At 41.9% G+C, this 20560-nt stretch overlaps 1 protein-coding gene and 1 long non-coding RNA gene across 6 annotated transcripts in view; one reads left to right on the top strand and one right to left on the bottom strand.

The window, feature by feature from the left end:
• LOC100544088 (uncharacterized) overlaps positions 1-3348 on the bottom strand; it is a 13098-nt gene extending 9750 nt beyond the window's left edge. For 2 of the 5 annotated variants that reach the window (XM_085228202.1, XM_010713522.4), the window contains exons 1-5: positions 3049-3180; positions 2713-2853; positions 1621-1796; positions 1306-1368; positions 682-776 (exon numbers count right to left, since the gene is read on the bottom strand). In XM_085228202.1, coding sequence (XP_085084328.1) covers positions 682-776; positions 1306-1368; positions 1621-1796; positions 2713-2851 — 473 coding nt within the window. In that variant the 5' untranslated portion in view covers positions 2852-2853; positions 3049-3180. Of the gene's footprint in view, positions 1-681; positions 777-1305; positions 1369-1620; positions 1797-2712; positions 2854-3048; positions 3220-3330 lie in introns of those variants that run through there. The other 3 variants (XM_019617071.3, XM_085228203.1, XM_019617072.3) reach the window with 3 other exon arrangements.
• Positions 3220-20560, top strand: LOC146543959 (uncharacterized). The gene is made up of 5 exons (XR_014884405.1): positions 3220-3605; positions 5654-5780; positions 8514-8589; positions 13721-13806; positions 19876-20560. It is a non-coding gene; the product is annotated as an uncharacterized LOC146543959 (long non-coding RNA).

Below are 20560 nucleotides of genomic sequence, written 5' to 3'. Positions count from 1 at the left end.
ACACCTGCAACACGCTAAGGAATCCAACACAACACAGCTTTCACCTCTCAAAAGCCCCTGCGCTACAAAACATTTCAGAAATCTTCAGATGCTGAAGAACATGCACCATCTGCCCAGGATAGCTTTTTTACTTTATGTGCAAGTACAATTCACAAGGAAAGCACACCTCCATATATGCAGAAGCATGAAAAAAAAAAAAATACAGAGGCAACATGAAAGTACAGCCTTCTTCCATGTAGCTATACACATGCTTAAGTATTCTTTTAGAAGAGGATCATAGGAGTACATCATTAGCAGAAACAGGATCTAACTGTTTACAACAGCTGCAATTAAATCATCACAACAGTAAATTCAAAGGACAGGGCCTTTCCTCTAAAGGATCTACCCACCTGTGTTGTCAGAGACAACATGGGCTGAGAATGAAATCTTAGAGCACTCTCCAGACAAAAAGAAAAAAAAACTTATCTGAAAGTGATGTGTTTCCAAAAGAGAGAAAAGGGCAAGCTCAAAAAAAGACTTGGCACTAGGACAAATAAGATGAAAAATGGCAGCAGAAGGACAGGTTAAAGGAAAATAAGTGAACAGGAATGTTTTAGGAAAGACAAGTCACAAGAAATAAAAAAAAAACAAGACACACATAAAACATAAAAATCATTTCAGCCATCTGACTTTAAGGCAAACCTCAGAAGATGACCATCTGAAATATCATCAGCCCAGCTATCTTCAGTCATGCTGTTCTTCTGGCCATTAGACAGGGACAGATGACTTGTATGATACTGGAGAGCAGATAAACAGAAAGGGAGTTTAAATTTCTTGCAGTCACCTTGCACACAGATAGTAGCAGCTCAGATCCACCCAGGTGAGTGTTAAATACTGCCAGTGACCCTTCTCCATTTAAAACTGCACAACCAGAGGTCCTGTGCTCCCACTCCATCCCCTGGAGAAGGCAGTTTATCCATCTCTCAAGAGAACATTAGCTATATTAGCCAGGGCCTATGCCTGCAACTTCCTGGTTTACTAGAAATCATTACTGTGCAAACTATACACGAAGAGTCACAGTAGAATCACATTCTGCCTCCACAGGTAGAAGGATGAACTTAAACTAGCTTAGAGAATCTGAGACTAGCAAGTGGGAAAATTACATATGAACTTCAAGTGACATTAGCACCAGGTTAAAAACGAGGATGCAGCCATAACATTTCAAGCAAGCTAAATGGCAAATGTGTTCAACACTGAATTTAGCAGGAGACAAACAGCCTCCTTTCCAGTACAACCAGCAGCATGCTCCCACTTCCCACTGCTTACCTCAGAAAGCCGAGCCATCTTAACTGATTCCACAAGATTTTCAAGTTCCTTCAAGATGTTATTCTATGTTGAGGAAACACAGAGAAACAATAAGGGTATTAAATCAAAACAACTGTTCCAATAAGAATACTGGCAACCATAAGAAAGCACAGCTCCTCTGGGTAAAGCATAGCTTAAAACAAAGATACACATGTAAATGGAGACTCATTTCAGGTGCAGAAGATATGGACAATCAGTGACAGCTCATGCACCTCTCCCAAGGCAGAGGTGCTAGTGCTGCCCACCCTCTGACAACTAGCTCCATTAATGCCATACCAGAAAGCAGAGCTTGTTTCGCAGAAAAGCATTCTGGAAGTGACACTGCTCCAACTCCATCTGCAAGATGACCTTCTCCTTGGCAAGCCGCTGTGCATTAGCTTTCTCTGCATTGAGGGCCAGTGCCAGTGCTTTATTGTTGTGCTTTAGGGAAACTTTAATAATGGAGGAGTTATCTGTAAGCAAGAGAAGCACCACACTGAATCAGCATTCAAGGTTTCATCCATGCTTTTCTCCTCCCTTGTCATACTTCCCTGTCTTCCCAGATTAGCCTTCCCTCAGGCTCAGATACCTACAACTCAACAGTCCTCTATGCAAAGACAGCAGTATAATTCATTCCTGTATGTTGGTAGGTATGGAATTCTTGAGAGCGCAGCAAGGAAGATTTTTCATGATAGCCTGAAACACTTTAGATGCAGACATCTCCATTTTCAGAGGATCACGCTCAGCCAGTAACCTATCTTTCAATTCTTAATGAATGACAGAATGGCTTGGGAGCTGACTACAGGCAGGCATGCTTCTGATCAAGAAAATCAACTAAAGCTCTCAGTCCTCATTTCCATCCAAAAAGGAGAGACACCTATATTTCCCTCTATACCTTCAGCAAATTTCAAACCATCTTACTCACATTTACTTATCATAAAATTGGGAAACAGTAATATTTAATTTTATACACTCTTTCTCCAACACGCCACCTATAAATCTAGTTGGACTGGCTTCTACAATGGCAAGTATAAGCATTAAAACACCTCCTCCGTTTACTGCTGTTGATTGGATGCTAATACAGACCCTGAGGACTCGTGTGCCCAGAGAGACTTGTCCAGTGCCACCAGAGACACCCTCCAGCAGCCTGCAACTGCCCCAGCTGCTGCTCTGAAGGTGCCAGCTGCTCCTCCACGGGCTGCGTTCCACTTGCCAGTCACACATCCCTCAGACATTTTCAGACATCTCAGCAGGCACCTGACCCTCATTTGCAGGGGTACCAAATTCTCTGGAAGCCCAAAGGCTGGTAAGGAGTTGTTAACTATAGAAGCTCTCACTAAGAGTCTACCCCCCCACTCCCACAAACACACCGCAAGACAAAGCACTCACTGATGATCTTCGTTTTGATTTTTGATGCGAGCGAAGCATTCAACTTGGCGGTCCTCAGGACACCATTTTTCTTCTCCCGCATCCGCTCTCGTACATCGCTCAGGCCGAAGGAAGCTTCGGAGGCCTTCCGACATGCCATCGCTGGAGGGAAGGCGGGAGGGACACCGGGCAGGGTTAGCTTTACCTTCCCCGAGCCGAGCTACCGCCCCGCTCCGGACCCCGCCGGCAGGGCGAGACCGCGGCACACCGCGCTGACCTCCGCGGGCCGTTACAGCCCCCCGAGCCCTCCGCCGAACCCCTCCAGGCCGGCGGCCTCCAGAGAAGACCTTCCCTCACCTCCCCCTCCCCGCGGGACGGCAGCCCTCGTCGCGCCCGAGGAAAGAAGGAGGGAGGGAGGAACGGCAGCCCTACTCGCCGTGGATGTTTGAATTCAAACAGGGCTGCAGACCGCCCGCCTCTCTCCTCGCTCCGCCTCGGCGGCGGGAAGGGCGGGCGCAGGGCAGGAGCGGCTGCGCAGAGGAAAGGGCGGAGATCCCAAAGGGTTGGGGTGCGGGTCTGCCGCTTTCCTTCCAACTCAGCTCTTCCCCAAGGAGTTCTTTTTTCCCCTCAGTAACTTACATTTCAGTCCATATTAGTGCACCTAACTCCAAACACCTTTGAGTTTATCTTCAAGAAGCTGACAGCGCATGTGCAGATGTTAAATACCATAAGGAAGCAGCGTAAAGGAAGAAAATAAAGCAAACAGTTCAAAGAACAGCTTGCAGTGGAGATGCGGGGCCAACGTGCAATAGAAACGAGACTGGTAAAAATGTCCTCCGTGCTGCCACGTCTGGCTGGGAAGGCCAAATGTGAGGGACAGCATTTCTGAGATCCTACTCCTATTGCTACTTCAGGTGGGGCTCATTAATGCATTTAGTTGGGGGGATTAACTAAGTGATTTCATCCCTTCTATCTAGTAACGAGTTGAAAACAGTTTCCATACTGGCCCAGAAAAATCAGTCCTGCAATGGTACCCATATGCAGATTTGCATATTCTGTATTTCTTGTTCAAGGAGTCATTGGCATTGCATATGCTATAGCGTAGAGATATTTATGTTCCACGCATGATAAATTGCACAATTGGAGAGCCTAAACATGATTTTATGAAGTTCATAAAGCACACAGCGCAGCAAATTACATTAGCAGTGGACAGATCAGACTCTTTTCTAGACAGCCTTATTTAAACAGTGGCATTCTTTGCTATGTGACAATGCAGATGGCAATTATTCAGGTTTCAAGATGTGATTAGAGATATTACTGGCAGTAACAGCCAAGACAGCAACACCTTTTGCTCAAGTAGGACCTATGCTGCAAAGCAATGGAGAATGGGGCCATAACTGAGACAATTGGATGGTCACTGCTGCAGCTATTTGAACTTTTACCCAAGCATGCACTAGTAGCTTCTTTGGTTTTTTTTTGTTGCTTTTCTGTAAGAACACAAGCACAGTAGCATTACCCTCCCTGCCTTACAATGATACAAAGGCATTTTCTGCTTTTGGGGAAACACCAGAGGTCAGCTCAACAGTCTCATTTCAGGAATGTTACTTTTGTCATCACTTTTACTCTTGCCACATAATAGAAAAGGAGTTTGGCTAGTGGGACCCAAGGTCAGTCCTGGCCTGGTTATGTTCACTTCATAAAGGTTATTTTGTACACTACTCTGGGCATACCAGCAGATAAGCCTTGGATAGGTGTAACAGAAGGAAAGGCAGGTAAGTAGGATTGCATTTTTTGAAGAAGAGCAAATAGCAGCTCTGCTGGGAATGGGATTAACTATGCAAGCCCTCAGAAACCAAATCTAACTTGATTATCAGCCCCGCAGCTGGACTAAAAGGTGGAGAAGCATCAAGCTTAGTGCCTCTTTTGCCAAAGAGGGAGATAGAAATTACAAAAATGGAAAATCTAATGCTACTTAGAGAGCCCATATTCAATCCTCCAGCTATCCTCCAGGGGCTTCCTGCCTGGCTTTCCACAGCTAGAACAAAGACTCAGTAGGTAAAAGAACCACGTCCGCTACCTCTTGCATCTGCCTAGGCACAAAGCTTGGTCTAAAGCTTGGGCTTTTGAAAGAGAGCAATGCATTGAAAGGAGGAAGAGAAAGTACAGCACAAGTTCTGTAAATGGCAAGTAGGTTTTTCCTGGAAGACATCAGTGTGTCCTGGTAATGCCTTTGCTTTTGTAGCTGCATTTTTCTTAGGCTGTCACAAAGTGAGACAACACTATGGTCATATCTCATAAACCCAATGCTATTGTTTAATAGGTAAGCAGCTATTGACACAAGAAATACATTCCCAAGAGGAAGGGATTGCATATTCCATTTGAATATTCAGAACTGCAGCCTGCAAACCTTTCTAATCAACAAAATCCAAAAGGCTCTTGCTGCCCTGTTAGTTGTGCTGACACACAGGCTACTGTCATTCACCCTGTGCAAGATACACACCACGTCCATTGGAAAGACAACAGTGAAAAATTAGTAGGTAGTATTGGGATTTCCTGGCTGTTAGAATTCTTCCTAGTACTGCATGTGAAAAGACAACATTAATGAAACAGCAAGTGATAGGATCCTTGTTTGCTATAAAGCTCCATGCCATACATACCGCAGATGAAACCCCAGACAGGCTCTAGGGAGGTAACAGTCTAGTTTTGCACTGCCCTATAGCACTACATCTACTGAATACTGATAGCACGTTTTACAAGCAATTGGATCCATCAGAAAGAAAAAGATTAACAGTCTCAGCCTCCCTTGTCAACAAGTCATCTATGTTTACAACTTGCCACTCAAAAGTGAAGCTTAATGCCTTAAAGAGTAAAAGGATAATTCAGTTGAGGCTGATAGCTCAACCTTAAGGTGCAGCATTAAACTTTTCTCTGTGGCATTTAATTTCCTTTTAATTTCTCTCAGCTCAGTAGCATTGTTTCTAAGCAACAAGTGAAAGCTATGGTCCTGCATGAAGCCACAGACTAATTTCCTACTCACTGGCAGAGGCAAGAAAAGAATAGCCACATCAAGAGAGAAAAGCTTTTCATAGGTAAGTCAGAGAAGCTCCAAACCCAGATCCTGACAGTTACTACAGGAGTTGATGCAGGTAGCGTGTGATTTCTTGAGTGAGGTAGTACATGATTTCTTGAGTCCATGTATGGGAGAGAGAATACAGGAGCAATACCCAGCAACACAGACAGCTTACTACGAAAGTCATTAGTCTGTGGTTTTTGGAGCAGGAAAGTGAAGCATGTACTTTGATTTTACAGTAAATCTGTGGGCCTAGCACCAGCTGTTCTCTTTCTACATCCTGTCAGGCCAGCCCTTATCTCTTCCAGCATGGCCTCTTTTCAGTCTGTTCAGTGATCTACAGCTAACTGTATTCACATCCCATAGATCAAGTTAATACCCACACAGTGGGGGAGGGCAAGCTGTGTGCCAAGGAACTCAGAACCAGCAGCAGATTAAGAGATAACATTACATGAAAAAAATATACATCACCATGATGGGAATGCAGGTAACCTGCTAGCTCAGGACCGATGCATCACCAAACTCCTTACCACCTCTTTCAGAACTGAGCACTTTCTCTTCTCTTTCTTGACTAGGTTAATTTCACAGTTTCTACTGCAATCCATACTGGAAATTGATTTTGTAGTGGGTCTCTAAGTGTCCAATACTCTTTATTCCTGATTCAAGTTTGACTGCTGATAGAGATGCTTGGTAGGATGCAATTGGATCATAGATCTCATTGAGACACCTGCATTACTGTGACAGCTAGAGTATCTCCAGCCATGGAAAGAAACTACCTAAAGAAAGGGATTGAAACAGTCTTGTATGATGTTACTACCTACATGCAGTTCATTCACTGCATTTGAGTTTGACTTATTTTCATTGCAAAGAACTACAATACTTAACTCAATAATAGCTGTAAGTCCTTCCTCATCTTTTGAGAAAAAACACAGACTTCCCTTGTGATGCTCTTTATTTTCTTGTATAGCTTACATGCAGTCTGCAATGAGATGTTCTGAGTGCATATGTGACAGTAGAGTCATTCCAGCCTAGAACTTGCTCTACATCAGGAAGAGTGAGCAGGGAGGTGCAGAGTTCCTCCCTTGTTTTGCAGTTTCTGTCTGTTAGGGTCTCCTAGTTCATACAGCTCTGTCTCACTCTTCGACTAAGGAGTGTTCAGCAGATATCTCCTTGGGGATCTATTACAGAATCATAGGGGTTGGAAGGGACCTCCAGAAATCAAGTCCAACCACTGCCAGGATGTCGTAGTACCAACATGCAGCCATTCTGCAAGGGAGATGAGTGTGGATCTCTCTACACACTGTCAAACATTAGCTGAACAATGATACTTGTAAAGAACCTCTTTTTAAAAACCTAAAAAATTCCAGCCGTTTCTCTGGAATTTTAGCATGTGCATTTTTCCCTGCCAAAACATGCAGCTTTTCTGGTATTCACCATTCTCTCTATTTCATAGAAGTCCCACACCCATCATTCCTAGGACTCCCTGCATGTATAGCAGCACTCTGTGATTTTTAGGTTGCTGAACTAGATCCCATGTTAGTGAGAAAACAGCCATGCTTTGTTGTGGCTAAGTGTATGGGGCTGCTGAATCACGGCCTGAACCTTTGATTGATCACCTGAGGCAAGCAATGAGTCAGCCACAGGAGCACAGATGAAGGCAATTCACCTGTGTTGCAGGAAGGGGTGGAGCCTGGCTCCATCTCTCCTAGACCCATTTAAGAGCTGACTGCCAGTGGGGAAGGATCTCTCTGGAGATCTGCTCCATCAGGAGTTCATCTCGTGAGCCCAGGATAGGGTGAGTGACTTTCTCTCATTTCTCCAATATAAATTATATTAGCCAAGCTCCTGGACACGGACACACACACACACACACACACACCCCATCTGTATATCCATTGATTAAACACTAAGGGGATTTCACAGAAGCTAATGTCTGTGCGTAATATTTTCCAGATAAGCCAAGAACGTCTTCCTGTTCATTGTTTTTATTTCCCTCTCTTCAATATAACACAAAGCACAAAGTACTTCTGTCTTTCCAGGCTCAGTACAACTTAGCCTTCAACGTTGCTTTGCTGTCAGTAAGTGACTCAGATGCTCAGACTGTGCTGACAAAAAAGATAAGTCTTGCAAAGCTAAGATCCTGGTGTTGCAGTTGCTTACACTGGTGAGAAAGAGTATAAGGAGCAGTAAATCAGACCCAGGAATTTTTTTGCTTTTGTAATACTAACCTAATAATCTTTTGTTTAAAACACCACGTAGAAACTTGGCAGTTCACAGGTAATACATGTATCCCAATAAAACTGAAAGAGAAACTATGATATCTTCACATGCTGGAATGCTAATGGTAAGAAAACAAGAAAAAAGATTTTGCGAAGCACGGCACTTGTACAGAAGCACTTTCTGTATCCTGAATGTCTTTGTTCATAAACAGCACAGTATACAGACAGCAAAGATGCTACAAATCTGACTTATTCTTTCTAGGTAGCCAATGAGCCTCACCTAGAATAATAAATACACAATTTTAGTAGGTGGTCCTATGCCTTTGTGTAGGTTATGTATCCTGTTTCACACAAATGCAAAATGGTGAGCAAATTGTAGGACTGGATCTCAATAGATTTGAACTAGCGAAATGAAACAGCACTAGGAGTTCAGATGACAGAAATCGAAGGAAGGGGATATTAAATGGATTTCATGCATGCCCTTCAAAGACTGCTTCTGAGAGCTAAGCCCCTCCTTTTACCCATCTTCACAGAACAGCATTCCTATTGAAGATACCTTGAAGATTTATCACAGAGGTCCTCCAGCAGCACACCAGCAGAGCTCTGCAAGTGAGTGATTTGCTCTTTTCTTCAGCATCTTTCTGGTAAGAGACTGAGTGATAACTTCTCGCCAGTAGTGTGGGACTACTGACTTTAGGACAGAAGCACAGAAAACCAGCTGAGAAGTCAGAAGTAGTGAATGCAAACCATCTGCACACAAACTCAACCTCCTGTACTTCTCATTACTTCTGAGAGGGCACTAACAGAATGTAATTGCAAAAAAAAAAAAGTTGAACTAGGAAAATGTCTACTGTACTTATGCCTCTAGAATTTGATCACTTGGTACTTCCCTCATTACACCACAACTGGCAGCTGAGAAGTCTAGCATCCTTCTAAAATCCATACACTCCATTTTTATTCTAATGAGTCAACTGCTGCACATTAGAACGTTTAAATAATGTGTTTCCAGGCTTAGAGGTTTATAAAGGCTTTTCATTGGCATACCTCTTCCCATTTTAAATGCCCAGCTGACTACAAACTATGGTTTCTTACTAGCCTGCACAATAGTGTGGACCTTAACCAACACAGGTGAACAAAGTGCCACTGTAGGGCATACACAGACACATAAGAGTTTTGTTTCCAGTAGGTGGCCTTCAGGGAGATGGTTTTGCTCCTGAAATGGCAGAAGCAGAACAGCTCTGCTGTTCTGTTCCTCTGTTGAACTTCTGCTGAAAATTATCCCCAGCCTACCAGAAAAATAAACTGGATACAGCAAACAAATGTAAGTGAGCAATCAGATACCACAAAGAAAACATTCAGTGAACCCACACAGTTCCAAGACATGTAAGAAGGATGGAAAGCTGATTCACCTGCTTATGCCAGGAGTTAGGGAGAAAGAAGGCTTGCCTGCGCACAGAGCGAGTCTCTCTAACTACAAATCTTTAGTCATATGTATTTGCCCTGTAAAAAAATATTGTAGGTATTACAATCTTTAATTCATTACTCAAGTCACAAAACATTCTACATGGCCCTGTTAATTAAGAAAAGAGCATTTCTGCTGGGATATATAAGTTCCCTTTTTAGTGGCATGGAGTTCATTAATGTTTTGCAAGTAACAATTAAAAATTGCTGTGGAATTATCAGACAATACATGGCCCACATGTAACTCATAGCATTTCTGGTGTACTTAAAATACTTGACATGCTTGGCTTTAATGTTAATGATGGACTGCCACCTAACATCCAGGACTCCAGCTCACAATTTCACAATTTCATCAAAACCACCTTGGCCATAACATTTCTTCATTCAGCTTCCTCATTGCATGAACTAGAAGCACCACTAGATGCCACTCAGGGACATCTTCCCAGCCTTCTTTCTCCCTAACTCCTGGCATAAGCAGGTGAATCAGCTTTCCATCCTTCTTACATGCATATTTTTGTTGTCATACTCACCGAGGAAAAGGATCCTTTTCTCTAGGAATTTCCAATCCAGGGTGCTTTCAGAAGACACCCTTCTGAGTACACAACAAATACTGCAGAGGATATTTTACTGCACGTTCTCTGCATGCTACTCATGCTGTTTTCCCCATGGTGTTCCTTTGTCCTCCCCCATCAACTTATATTCTGCTGCTATACAAGTAGAAAGAGTATAGAAAGTTTATCTCATAGTGCTGTGCACTTGCCCAAGTCCTGTCTCTGGTGGACTCAGGGACATTTGCTTGATGGTCAGGAGGTAAAGTTAAAGTTTTCTGAAGGTGAAAATATGGCATTGTTACTGGAATCTCCAGATCTGTTCATAGTTCATCCAAAAAAGGCTGGTTAATTTTAAGCATGGCTCATTTCCCCTCTGTGGAAGGAACTGAAATGCTTTGTTGAATTTGGAGACTAAGAGTAGTTCATCTCCCAAAGCTCTAATCAGTTTAAATTACTAAATCTGTTTTCATAAACAGTAATTATTGAAAGACAACTTACACATCTTTAAGAGTCCAAGAGTCAAAGAACTGGAATCCAGCCAGTCTCAAAATTCTGCTTCTGTGCATCTCAGATTATCTCCTGCCCACACATCCCCACCTTTCTCATCAAAACAAAGTAATGGAGACTCCTATTACTCCCCATCATTTTGAAAGCCTTGATTTAGACCTCCTTGAAGATAAATAGCTTTACTAAGATAAATAGATACTTTGGGAGCTTAAGTCATGTCCTAGTGGGATTTATGATCCAAAAGACTTCTGATTCATAAGTACAGACATCCTAGCCTAATATGTAATAACTCTAACAACTACCAGATACTTGAGTTTCCTTTTTCCCCATCCAGATGTTTTTCACAGCTGCCATGTGAACAGCTAGCAGCTGCATGCTGCCTGTCAGGATCACAGCCTCCACACTCACAGCACATAAAGAGCTATGAACTGCAGCAGTTTGGCTACTGCTTGTGCAAGCAGCTAGGTAGTCCAATCAGCCAGAGCAAAAACTACCAGCAAAACAGTTCTCATTTGTCCATCAGGTCTCTGAAGAAGTTGTCTTTTCAGTTGATCACACAAAAAGGTGCACCTATTTGGCTTGGCACAGAACTTCTGCAGACATACTAATCTGCCATGGATTGTGTCCTAATTAGATTGTTCTCAAGTGGGGAAGCATGACAGTGCTCAATATGAGTGATCAAGCTTCACTTTATTGTTGCACACATAGGGTTTATATGGGTTTCCAATACACTTGTATTCACTTACTATTGGTGCGCAACATTGGCTGCTAAGTGGGCTGCTCAGCCTTAACCAATGCTCAGCCAGCATTCACCCCTGTGCTGCTAAGCCAGTTTACTTGTCAGCCCCCCCACACCCACAGAGCACAGCTGCAGATGTGGGCCCACTGTTTACATGCTGCCCCAAGGACATTGTGACTCCTATCTAACTCCTAGTATTTTCTCATGGCTATGCACTCTGTGCTGCTGCACCAGCTATGCTCGTACATATTCTCATGGCCGCCCTGCTCTTGCAGCCATTCCCCAACAATTTCCCCTTTTTCTTTTTGTACGAGCATAGCTTTCTGTGCACCTTTGTCAATGCCCTTCATAATACAATTGTAATTATATTAATAATACAGTCATTACAACTCAATCAAGGCCTCAATTGTCAATACTATGAGTGTGAGAAAGGAAACAAGGCAAACATAGTATCATGACAAGAAATACTGTTAACCTAAAAAGAACAAACACGTTTGGTCTGCAGCCCAACTTTCTGCAACCTGGAAATAAATCCCAGAGGGCCCCGTTCTGTGTTAATCTCTCATTGCCTTGAAAGAGATCTTCAACTTTAATGTATTCTGATATATTGATTTTGAAAGATCACTAAGATTTGTACAACAGATGCTTTTAGAGTGTTCATGGTTATACCTTTGGGCTAATAGAGAATTAATAGTCAGGCAACTTTTGCATGCCTGCTCTTGCAGCCATTCCCCAACACTAATTTATGAATTTTTGTCCTTCCAAGACCACTGGATTCAACCTTTCAAGCCCTCTCTGCATCCATTTGCCATGCTGACTACCCCTAAAGCTGCTGAGTATACCTAGAAGCAGAGTGAGAGTATTTCACCCTGAGTCCCACAGGGCCAGCAATATCACCAAGTTATAGCCTATTGAGCTCCAACAGCTTTGCACAGAAAGAGTAAACCTCAGTCTGTACCTAATATTTTGGGAGTGGAGGAGGGTACAGGTATTTCCCCACTGCATACTAGAAATAGTATTTAGCTCAGACTCCTGAAGTGCATGACAACTGCAAGAGGAGTACTTCCTTTAAGTTGAGATAAGACTGTAGGACAAGCCTTGGCTGACAATCTATTATTTGTTCTTCAGCTTGGACTAATGTTAGTACCTTTGTAAAGGTCACTTACACTGCTGGCCAGTGAAAGAGCCACCCCCTCTTCTTGGTGCTTCTCTTGCTGCAACAGAAGTGAGAGAAAATCTTGGAGAAAATCTTGGAGCATTAGGGAATTTGGAGATGAGGGGTTCCCCTACAACCATGCATCACAACTGATTGCAGAGAATAGGTCTGTATACCACCCTTCAAGCCCAAGATGAAGGAAATCTTTTTCCCAGAGCACTGAGTACCAAAGAGCAGCAACAGATCAAAGAATCAATCCTCATTCTGCACGTAGAGCTCAAAAGGACAGCAAGCAACTGAACTGACTAGCCCCAAGGAGGCAACAGACTGATACAGTACATCAGAAGGACCTGCACAAGCCAAGCCATTTTTGCAACACCACCACTTAGTCACAACTAGACTTTACTGACCTGAGGCACTGCTCTCCCAACACTCTCTAGCTGAAGTTTCACTGTAGTGCTATTTTATATGTAGTGTCAAATCCAATTGGGACTTAGCAGCCTGTACCTTAGTATGTCACTCACAAGCTGCAGTGCCAGTAATGTTCTCAACACACATATGAACAGCACTCTTTCAACTAAGATTCCTACAAAACACACTCTCTACCATCACTTTTAGGTTAAAAGACTTGTAAATTATCAAAATATTCCATAATCAACCCAACAATGTTAGATTAGCCTATAAGTACATGAATTGGGCTTTATGTTTTATTAGTATATCATTTATCAAAGCCTATTGTTTGTTCCAACCCCATTGAGCAAGAGAGCTAAGAAAACATTTGTTCAAGCAACAGTAGGGCTGGATTTAACAGTAGAATTATGAGGGCTCTCCCATTGCCCTGTGTTCAAGATGCATCACACAGCAGGAGGGAAGTTGATCCATCATGCAGTGCTCAATTCCTGCAGTGGATTCAGCCTTAGATGCTGTGGTTCCACTTACATTTGTATTCCGCAGGGAGCTACAGAAGCAAAACAAGGAGTCCCTCCCAGAGAAGCCTAGACCAGATTTGAAAGCAAAGAATGCAAAGGAGGCAAATGCATAACAGACCCTTATTTCATGTACCTCACTTACTTGCAGGTGAACTAGCTAATGTCTTCTAGCTTGGCTTTAATAACACATTTGTTGCTTGAGGGAATTACTTGTTTTTATTTTTCCACATATTGGTAGTCATTCCTGCCATCCCACCCCTCATATCTTGTACCCAACACTCATGTTCCCTTCTCTTCCCTTTGCTTCCTCTCTTCTGTTTCTCTGACAACGTTTTGGGGCCTTACATTTTCTTGGTGAATCCCTACTGCTTCTCAATCCACCATGCTATTTTTACAGAGCCAAAGAACATGCAGCACTCCATTACATGATTTCCCTTGCCTACAGTACTGTGCAACTCCCACCCAAGATCCAGAGCAGAACAGGTATGAACATCCTTGCTTGTGACATGCCTGTTAGGATAATTATTTTCTTTAGCTGTGCTATTTAACCATCCTGCTTTCTTATTTCCCTTAAAGAATTCAGCTGTAAAAAAAAAAAAAAGGAAACATAACTGTCACCTATTCTCCATCCGCAGGTCTGTAGTGGTTTAGCTTAGTTGCATGCTATACAAACCAAGAATATTTCCTTTCCCATATAGTCACAACCTTCAATCTTGCATGAATGCCACCTTGGGATAAAAGTTGGGTCATATCATTCACCCTTACATCTCTCTCTTCCTCCAACTGGAAGTCTGGGCACACAGATTTCAGGGCTCCATGGAGCAGTAGAAGAATCCACTGCTAAGAAATGTATTTAATACTCATCACAAGGCAGAGAGACTCCATAAGAACTTTTTACATACAAAAAAGACAAAATTAAGATTCTCAGATTCCTGCTTCTAGCCAGAGGGCAGCCAGCCAGCCAAAGTAAAGTCACAAGTTATAGCTGCATTAACCCAGGACTTGGGAATGGTCCTGTACCCTAATGCAGAAGTGATCATCACTGAACAGCTTAGGTTGGAAGGGAATGCCAAAGAAAAAAGAAAACTTAGTAAATCAATTTTTTTAATTTTATTCCTGCTGATCCTCAGGCATTGAGTCTATTTATGGAAGTGCCATAAGACAGTACTGCACAAGGAAACCTAGCAATTGTTAAGCTTAATCAAAGATTACAAGGGTCTTTTAGAAGTTCTGACTTGAACCTTGCTTTCAACTCAGACAATTTTTCTTTAATTTCTTTTAAAAAAAGAAAAACAGCATATCACAAGCTTCCTTACAGAATCAGTCTAGAGTAAACAGCAGTTGTATACACCATTCCCCTCTGTTCTGAACTGTTCATAGAGAAGGACCTAATCTTAACTTGGTACATGCAGAAATTACAAGTTAACTGAGAGTCTTTGTGCTGACATAGATGGGCTTCTTAACCATGCCACACCTCTCTCCACTTTCCCTTCTAACCATATGAGCCAGAATTCAAGATGAAAGAGATTTGGATGAGAAGCCTAGAAGAGGCTTCAGGTCATCAGCAATATAATCTTCCCCAACACAAGAAGCCAGTGAGTCTTTAGCCACGGATTTCAGCACCATCAGCAGTTTTGACAGGTTAACTCATCCTATAGGATATGGGATTGCTGGAACACGCTGACCAACCCCATTTAACAGCTCCTATCTCTTCACAGCAGCCTGCCCAGTCAGACTCAGTATAAGCTCATCCCTGGTGCTCAAGGCATCCATCAGCTTCTGATGAGAGTTCTCCTTGCAAACAAGTAGAGCAATAGGCAGCAACTAGTGCCAAGACTTGTGCAAAATTCATCCCAACTCAAACAGCATTAGTCTGATCCCATGATAGCCAAACCAGAGTGAAACTGTGCTTTGAAATCAGGTCATTACAAGAGGAAAGGGGGCACTGCTGCTGAGCATGTGAATAGCAGAACAAAGGCAAGGGAGTGGTTAAGATTAAACAACTAGAAACAGATTAATATCTCATGATTGATTTCTGTTCACTGACCTGGAATAAAAAATAAACAGCAAGATTCTCACAAATAGGTCATTAGTTGCATTATAGTGCTGTACTATTAGAGTACTGACATGGTCCCCAGTTTCCATCGGCAAGTGTTTCCTGCTTACTGTAGATTAGGCAGTTGGAGTTGATAGGAGTGAGCAACAGAATATAACATTAAATGTAAGACTATGCACCTTCAAGAGACAGCCAGCAGTAAAAGCTAATACTGGAGTCAAAGCAATAAGAATTTCAGTTTTACTCAATCTATTTATAATGTTGCAATAATGAATGTGGGCTCCAAAGGAGGTGTTACAGATGGAAGATGCAACATCTCTACTGCCTTTTCTTCCATAGCTAAGAATGACCAGAGGGGTTCAAAAACCACACCAGCTCCAAGCAATTTGTTTGCAACAAAGTTGAGTCAGAGGACACTAACTGCTGATTTTCACACAGACCATCACCAGATCAGTTGCTGTCCTGGCAGCAATCTGCAAGCAACGTACACTGCCAACACTAAACATATGAGGTTATGTGAAACAAATATGTGGCACAGCTGCCAAAGTCAGCTGTGGCCAGACTTAATGGAGACTCACATGAACAGCCATTGTTCAAAGAACTCTATAGTGCAATCTGTGCAGCAATTAACATAAATGATGTAAGGCTTGATGTAAGGCACACAAGGGATTACATTTAGAAATAATCAGGTGCAACTGAACTCGTGACAACTTTGCATGACATTTCTATATTGCATTTTGCATGTACACACTGTCCATTACCAGTTCTGCTGAGTCCAAGTCAGTGACCCATCCAGACAAAGAGTTAAAATAACTTAAAGACCTATTATTTACAGTAATAGTAACTGTCTATCAATACCAGTGCAGTCAAGCAAACATCATAAAGCTGTGAGCAAAGGAAATTCAACAAGATAAAGGTGAAATGTCTGAGCAACTCAGAAAGCTTGAAAGAATAGGGCTGAATATACTGCCGAGGCCAGGAGACTATCTAGGCTGTTTGGAAGTGGTGAGTGCACATTAGCCAGTCATTTGATAAGGATACAGTTAAAAACAAAAGCAATGAAATGATTTGTAATGGAAGGATATTAGGTTTCACTCAGAGCTAGTCAGATGCTCACAATCCCACAATGTCACTGGTGAACTCCAGAGATTCAGGTCCAAACTCTGGTATTCCAGGGTTCAAAACTGGATCCTTAACAAGAACAGAGGGGAGACAGTATTACACTACACAGACAATAAGAACACTCCTCCAGCTCCCTTCCCCAAAAGACATTTGTCTTTTTCTTTCTCACAACAGCACAGAAAGCACTTTTTTGGCTTGAAACTTGTAAAGAAAACTCCCAAGTTTTCCACTGCTGTCTCTACATCCACAAACATTCATTTCATTGGAGGCAGAAAACACACAGTTGCAAACAGAATGCTTTTAGATAAATTGGATTTACAAAGGTGCATGCCATGTTAACTGATGGATCAAGATGACAAGGTCTCTACACACTTGGATGGGTTTCCCAAACACAGAAGATGAAAGCTCATTTTTGGAGTGCAATAGTTCCTTGTAATCTGAAGTCCCACTTGCTGGTGCTATAAAGTATTCATATAACCAGCTTAGCATATTCTGGACATGGTCTGTTTAAGAGTCTAAAGTGATAGAATAAAGCAAGTCAAGGTTTGATCTAGACTTGTATTAAACAAGAAAAAGTGTCAGAGGAAAAGTTCTGAGTGGAAGGAATAAAGTTTCCCCATAGCATACTAGCTATGCTTCAGCAATTTAACAACACTAACAACTTCCCAGTTCCAGACAGGGAGCAACTTGAGTTTATCACAGCTTGCTTCTCTTAAATTTTTAAAGCAAAACTTGCACAGAGTAAAAGCTATGATTCAACTGACCCAAGCTGAAATACGCTATCAGCAAATAATTCAGAGACTGACAAATACCTACTACAGCCATTTGAATTGCTCCCATATTTAACAAATCTTTTTAGCCTTCAAGGATGCAGCAGGTAATTACACATCAGGAAGAGACTGAAACATTTTTCATCATTATTTCCTCCTAACATGTGGCAGTGTTAAAACCTGTACACAATAAAAGATTAGAAGGCAAAAGCTAACATCACGTGAGATGGAGAGGTGATAACTTACTGAAATGGAGGCAAAGTTCATCTCCTGCTCTCACAAAAGAAAAAGGATTGAACCATCAAACAGACTTAAGCAGTATGTAATCACAGAGTAGGGAAAGAGGAACAACAGACCTATACCAGAAATTGTTCAGGTCCTCCGAGCTTGACAGCTTTTAGGAAAAGGAGGTACTATAATGGGAAACAAATGAAAAAAAAAAAATCAAACAATCTGCTGTGCTACCACCAGTACAGCAATGCTCACCACTCCAATCCCATCTGTACTCAGATTCCTCTAGGAATTGTTTTTCCAGCTCCTTAAATCACACCATCTTTACACAGCATCTTTCTGCAAACCTGACTTCAGAAGCTATGTAGATGCTTGCCGATGTCAATCGCCCTGCTCTACCAACTTCTGAGCTGCACTGATCTGCTCCTGCAGGAGGTTCAGCCAAACCTGCCAGGCTATTCATCACACAGAAGGAATTAAATAAGCATACCAAAGTGGATTAGAAACAGGACAACAACATCCTGTTGTGCTGGGAAAAGTCTATCACAACACTAATTATCATTCAGGTAATTGCGTATGCCTATTAATCATCACTGAGTTCTGTGCCAGCAGGTGCTCTGTGAGAACCAGTGAGAACCATCACAAAACAAAACACAGTTAGGGGATCTCACATCTTGTTGACATACCAGCTCTCATTTGGGTAGCCAGGTCTAAGTATTTTTTCCCTTAGTGACTTCCAGGCATAGTTACAAAAGTGTTCTTGAAGTGCTTGAGACTTGGAAAGAGAAAGTGGTACGAGAGTACTATTAGGACACTACAACTTCATCTGCTACACTTTTAATCTTAAATAATTTTATCTGGGCTTTAAGTTTTGGGCTTTTACTTGTATTGCCTAAACATTCAGTTAGTGGAGACTTTGAAAAAAAAATAAAGCAACTCCAAAAGCAGTGAGAGATAGTAAGTTGAAGCATGAATTATAAGCAGTCTATGTCAAAGACCCATTTCCCCATTTTTTATGCTCACATATGACCCATTACTAACTGCCTGTTAGTGAGCCTTACCAATTTTCCCCAGGCATCAGTGAGGAAGAAAATATCTTCTTTTTGTACGCAGGACACTATCCCTGTCCTCCTGCCTGTCTTCCTTTAGAGCACAAAGCAGGTTGATCAGCTGCTGCAATTACCTGCTGCCTATTCTTCCAGAGAGAAATAGAGGATGAACAGTTCAGTTCGCAAGGCAGAGAAGAGAAAAAGCACATTTCCTCTTGCTCACAAATGCTGAACACTGTGCATTTATAGGAATCACAAAAGTAATAGGTGTGCTAGCATACGTGGCTTACTACACTAAACCAGGTTTGCAAAATAATAGTCCAAACAGTATCTACTTAACTGCTTAGAGCAGAGAACTAAAATGTTTTCTTTGCTTTCACCACAACTAAAATAAACAAAAAACAGACTGGCTCCCCAGATGGCAATTAACACATGTCATGGGCTCCAACAAAGTGTCTAATTCCATTAGTGCAACCAAGAACTATGGCTAAGCAGTGATGTGTAGATTAAACACTGGCATCCCTTTTGGCAAAGACAGGAATTAACAGAGACACATTATTCAGTGATCACCGGGATAACATATCTGGATTTTTGACTGCTCTGTTTTAATGTTTGTGGGCAAATAAAACTCCTCAGAATTCTCCACCTGCTACAGAACACGTAGCACTTCTAGAAAACTAGGGAGGACTAAGATCTTTCTTACTTCTGTTTGCAAATGCTCAGAGAACCCCAAAGCAGACATTAACTAAAGAAAAAGGGTGCTAGAGAGTAGCACAGTGAAGTCACAGAAACTACCCAAGTTTTTCTGGCAGGTCTTCCAGGTTCTTGTGAGCTTATTTTACAATGATAGAAAACACTACAATTGCTCAACTTCAGAGCGTTTTCTCTACATGAAGACTCACTGCTCTTTGTAAACCATTCCTACATACAAGTCCTTCTGCACTGCAAAAGCAATCAGTCTCAAAAGCAGCTGTTAAAACATACTAGTGGTAGCAGAAGTGATAACCACACCCCTCAGATCATGGACAATGCTGAACTGACAAGATGTTTTGGCTCCAGAGTTTGAGATGAACCCCTCCTACAGCACACAGCTCTTCTGCAACACAGGATCCCAGGGGGAGAAAGTCCACAGGGAGTCAGGAACTACTTGGATGAACACTTTGAAGTCCACACAGTACTGTCTGAAAACTAAACCGATGTGCAGATTGTTGGAGAATCTTACTATTCCAATCAAAGCCCAGAAGGAACATAATTCTGAGCATTTTGGGGATCAGATCAGACTGAAAACTTAATGTTTGTCTTAATTTTTCTTTTTTTTTTTTAGTTCAACTGCAACTAAGTCTCAAGTGAAGAGATCATTGCATTTTGCCTCATTGACTTTCAGATGAGCTTCAAGAGTCTATGCACTTCAAGTGAAATGCATATTTCTATGGAGTTTGTAAAAGGCTCACCTCTGCCATAACCAGTGGATATTCATTCTCAAACTTCTAGCCTTTTTGGTCTATGAATTCTAAAGTACCTTTGACACAATCTCAGCAGTGAAATGTGGATGGAGGTAAGCATCCATTGCCACACATTTTTGGATTACATCGTCTTCCATCTTATACAAACACTCATGTTATTGAAAGAAACTGACAGCAACACTTGGTCTGAAGGCTGTTGAAAACCAGGGCAATTATAATTTGCATACTCTGAAAACTCTTACAGCATCAGCACTGGGAATCCATATGCATATAATCAGGGAACAGGGAGATGTTAAAGTGACAAAGCAACTCAGTCACAGCAGTTCAAGTATTCTCTCTCACACATTCTCATTATTAAAGAAATATTGCTTGACCTATTCTTTAATTTGATCTTTTGCTTACTGAAAGTAACAAGTTTAAGTTTCTCTAACTCAGTTTCACCATTGCTAAAATACAGCAGCCTGTTAGGACCTAGAACATTCAATTATTAACTCTGGTTACAACACTCTTTTGTTCCTGTATCATTAAAAAAGGTGAAAGCTTCAG

The sequence above is a fragment of the Meleagris gallopavo genome, chromosome 7 (genome assembly GCF_905368555.1).
Source record: "Meleagris gallopavo chromosome 7, MGAL_WU_HG_1.1, whole genome shotgun sequence".
NCBI lineage: Eukaryota > Metazoa > Chordata > Aves > Galliformes > Phasianidae > Meleagris > Meleagris gallopavo.
Note: the sequence above shows the minus strand (reverse complement) of the source record. Positions and strands in the feature narration are given on the sequence as shown.